At 43.1% G+C, this 4549-nt stretch overlaps 1 protein-coding gene across 1 annotated transcript; it reads left to right on the forward strand.

Moving 5' to 3' along the window:
- The first annotated feature begins 1896 nt into the window (after positions 1-1896).
- On the forward strand, positions 1897-4183 carry LOC118770984 (artemin). The gene is made up of 2 exons (XM_036518800.1): positions 1897-2116; positions 3734-4183. The coding sequence occupies exons 1-2, from the start codon at positions 1897-1899 to the stop codon at positions 4132-4134; spliced, it is 621 nt and encodes a 206-aa protein (XP_036374693.1). The 3' UTR covers positions 4135-4183.
- Positions 4184-4549: the final 366 nt, after the last annotated feature.

Below are 4549 nucleotides of genomic sequence, written 5' to 3' on the forward strand. Positions count from 1 at the left end.
AAATCATGTTATACTTTGCCTGTCTGTGTTTCAGTACCTAAAATGGGTACAGGGAAATGTGATATCTCAAGCTCAATATTTATTCCATATAGCACTATTAACCTTATTTGCTTATTATATTCCATTTGAGAGGGTTATAGGGATTATTGACTGAACAATGAAAGAATGAAAAAGATTATTGACTGAAGTATGGACCTTTCTAATGTTAACTGGAATGTGAGAAATCAAAAATGTGGTGACAGTCCATTAATTAACAATGCTATCTGTCAGGAATCTTATGACAGCTCTGTCTTTACAATTTAATGAGACTTTCACAGATTTCCTGCTTTGTTCAAAGTCCCCCTTGTCCTTTCAAGATAAACATCTGAGGCTCCTGAAGCATTCTTCTGATGTCTATTTGTGGACACTGGACCTGTCTTATAGCCATTTCTGCTTACAAGCTGAGACTAGTAATGTGGCCTCGCTGAATGCAACAGACTTATAATGCAGTGACACTAAACACACAGAGAATTTTACCAAGGACTGATGTGTTACACTGGGGGGGATGATGTCGAAGGACATGGAGATTTTGGTGTGCATAATCCTGTGGAATGTCTGAAATCCAAAGCTTCACCCGAGTGATCCTTTGTTTCTTCTCCAGATGGGAAAAGGTGGCTGGAAGAGGAAGTGTCCACTGTGTCATCAGCAGGTGTCCAGTGTCACGTGAGAAACTGGAAAGTAAGGACCCTGCCCCAAAACAAACATGTCATCTCTGATTATGCTTGTGTGCTCATAGTTATTCCTGCACTAGTTCATGAACATTAAAACTTTTCCATTGTCAGCCTCTTAGTGTTTTCATTAGCTAATTCAGAATATAAATCAATATACCTAGGACATTTCACATTGTAATTCTTTGTTTACTCAATGTATATAACCACAAAGAGACCCACAGGTTTTGCATGTAGCCTATGCTACATCACTCTGTAAGTCTGTGTGTCAGATCTGCCATTTTCCTCCTCAAGACCCATTCATCAAGGCCAGTACACTCATCAGGCAGAGATGCCCATTCTATGAGTGCTCTTTAAATATTTAACTGCCCAAGGCCTTGATAGGTGTTAAGTGTCAATTAAGTAATTAAAGAGGTGAAGGTGTGGTCCGCTGCAATCCCAAGAGGCCATGGGTGACTGGTGCTGGCCCTGGTGAAGGAAGGGAAGGAGGTGTTTCTATGTCAGGGGCTGCTTGGGACAGAAAGGATCAGCTTACTCACAACAGCTTGAAGTTTGACAGCCTCGGTGGGGGGGTTATGTAACACGAGGCAAATCAAATTAAGCAACTGTGGGCAGGCTGTGACAGGAGATGTTATCTAGAGGAGTAGAGAGTGAAACAGAGTCTTTTGAGAGGCCACTGACTCAAGTTTGTGTCACGACTAGCGATTGTTGCCTCCCTCATGGTGTGACCTGCAAGCCTTATGGCAACATAGTCACTTGATTATAACTGTCAAATGTTTCCTTTCCAAATCAGCAAAACACTCTTTGTGGCCACATGGGGTCTTTAATCTCAATTCAATGAAAACAACAAACCGCAAATTCTTTTTACATACTTCCTACGTCATAACACCTGGATGCAGAAAATCAGATTTTAAAAATTTACAGCGGTTAAAATAAGTGTAATCCACAGCTTCAAGAAGTAACTGGAAATAGATAGTGGACAGCAGGTTTTTTCCACTGCACAATTATTAAATCCATTTTGGCACATATTGCTATAAATTACAAATGATGCATTCAAGTATTTGATCATAGCTATTTCATTTTAGCTCCATAGACCCTTTCTGTACTGGCTACTGCCAGGACAACAGTATGACTGTGAAGAGGTGCTATCCCATTCTCAGCCACATCATTGTGAATCAGTAGTGGAGTGATGGCACTGTTGGTGTGGTCTCCTCAGGTGATGCTGTGGATGTTGTCCTCTCTGCTGGCCCTGGTGGATGGGGCTTTTCCAGGGGAGAGCAGAAGAGCAGAGCCCAGCCCTGTGGTGGGGCGGGTCCAAGATGAGGTGGGCTGGCACCCTACCAACATCCCAGAAGTGGAGGAGCTTGAAGAGGGAGGCAACATCCAATCTTCCTGGGACGGGTCTTACGGTGCGTGTCAGACCCAGGGCAGCACTACACGCTCTTACTCACTGAAACCCAGCAGAGATGAGGACATGAACATGTTGAACTTTTCCAAACCAGAATATTACATTTATTTTTATTTATTATTATACATATTATACATTATTTTATATTATTTATTTTTTTACGCACTTCCTATATGTTGTACGTAGTTCCACTATTTCCCCCCCCCCACAGTTAACAGCTTTTCATTGCAGTGTTTTGTATTTTTATATTCACTCGCCATAGCAGCTCCTGGGCTGGTAGCTAAACAAAAATCTAGTAAATGGGATTACTGCATTTGAACTTAAAACAGCTCAAAAGAGCTACTCAGAAAAGCAGTGTGCGAGAGGCATTATTCTCCATTTGCAAAAACATTTTGTAATTATGTGAAATAATGCAAAAAGCTCATGGCATGTTTAAACAGAGCAGTGTACATAGCCTGAAATTGTTCACACAGCCCATTTCCTCATTCTGTTTGCCCCGGGAACATTATTTGAGATTTTTTCCCTGGTTGTGTGGAGCTTAAACAGTGTCCATAAACAGAATGACATGAACTGACATGTGAGCAGGATTTCTGTGGTGCAGCACTTAACCCAAAAAGGAGCTATCCACCCATGAAATAGACACGCACTCCCTTGGAAGTGTATTTTCCAATTCAAGCGTATTAAGGGTGTGCAGAACAGAAAATAAGTTGGCCATCCTCAGGGTAAGATACCACCTCAGAACAGTAGCAGCTTCTCTGCTGTATTTGTAAATTCTTACGCTATTATTTGTTTGAATTGATGCAAGCTTGTTGAAGGCTGTCCCCACTATAGCAGTGCTGTTTTTCCTTTAACGCACAAATCTACACCCTGCTCCTTTAAAGTTTAGCCAAGAACTGGTTTCCCCCAGTGCTAATTGCCCTGCATACTTACATTACTCTGTGCTCTGTTCAGCTGATAATCAGAGGAATTTCACTCCCTGTTTCAACACCCACTACAACTTTCAGTGTAGTAACACATGTGCCCAAATATTCCCTACACATTTAATACTACTACTCACATTGACCTTGGTTATCCACAATTTTAACCATGGGAGTTTTCCAACAAGCACATAAATATGGCTTTTGTCTCAAAAGAGGATCACTCCCAACATCTTTACAACAATGATATTCTATAGAGTACAGCTAGAGTAGAGCTCCTTAATCTCTATTCTGGAGGGTCACAGTCCAGCAGATTTTCCATCTTACTTTAAAACACATATACTTCTGGAACTGGGCTGGGGAGCTAAATTGGTTCTATGCAGGCGAGGGATAAATTAGGTGGTCGAGGGCCTGTCTGTAATGAAAGACCACAGAAACTGAAGATACTCAACATCAGGACTGAATGAGTCCTTACGTAGAGCTGGTCTCATGTGTATGTTTTTCTTGGCTCAAACAGCACTGGATATAATCTCAAACCTTTTGTGCTGCAGCTGTGTCTTTATCGTGATGTTCCAAGTTATATACAACACCCCTTATGTTATATTTATGTGACAATCACAATTAAGGATAATGAGACATTCCTTGGAGTTACCTTTATCTTTCTGTTCACTCACAATGTGTACTTGATTTTGGTCTCACAGAAAATCCATCTATATCTGAGGAGGTGGAGGACCACCAGAGCCGGTGGGTGCGGTCTTCCTCCAGCTCAGGCACGCCCAAGAGCCAGCGGACAAACCGGAGGAAGTCCAAAGACTGCAGGATCCAGAAGAAAGAGATGCGCATTCGAGACCTGGGGCTGGGCTTTGACTCAGATGAAATTGTCCTTTTCAAGTACTGTGTGGGCACTTGTGAGGACTCCCGCAAGAACTATGACCTGGCTCTCAAGGCTCTGATGAAAAGCGGAAACATCTCTGGCAAGAGAGTAAGCACCCGCCCCTGCTGCCGGCCCACCCGCTATGAAGCCGTGTCCTTCATGGACGCCAAGACCGTCTGGCAGACCATCGAGTTGCTCTCAGCCGCCAACTGCAGCTGCGTGGGCTGAGAGACCAGTGCTCCCCCTGCAAAAGAAAGGCAGGATGGAAGACAAGAAGAACGAGCACAGAAAAGATAGAAGGAACAACCCTGGCAGCGTGGGCTTGTGATGTCCGTGAGCACAGAATCTCTACTCTGAAGTCCAGTGCTTTCCTCCACCTGCTCTGCTAGAGATGTGGGTTTGGTGTTTGATTCCTCAGTAAAGTGGGTACAACAAATTCCATGAGTTCACCTTTGTAAAATGGAAGCAGCATGGGAGGGGACAACACTGGTACCATGTAAGGAATCAGTGTAAACAGAGAGAGTAAAGAGCAATGCAGGAGGTATCATGACCAGCTATTCAGCAAGAACTGTCTAGCCATCCAACAAGTGAGAGATGAGTCCTACAAAGTCAAAGATAGTCTGTGGTCTGTGTTCCTTTGGAA

Source organism: Megalops cyprinoides, chromosome 2, assembly GCF_013368585.1.
Source record: "Megalops cyprinoides isolate fMegCyp1 chromosome 2, fMegCyp1.pri, whole genome shotgun sequence".
NCBI lineage: Eukaryota > Metazoa > Chordata > Actinopteri > Elopiformes > Megalopidae > Megalops > Megalops cyprinoides.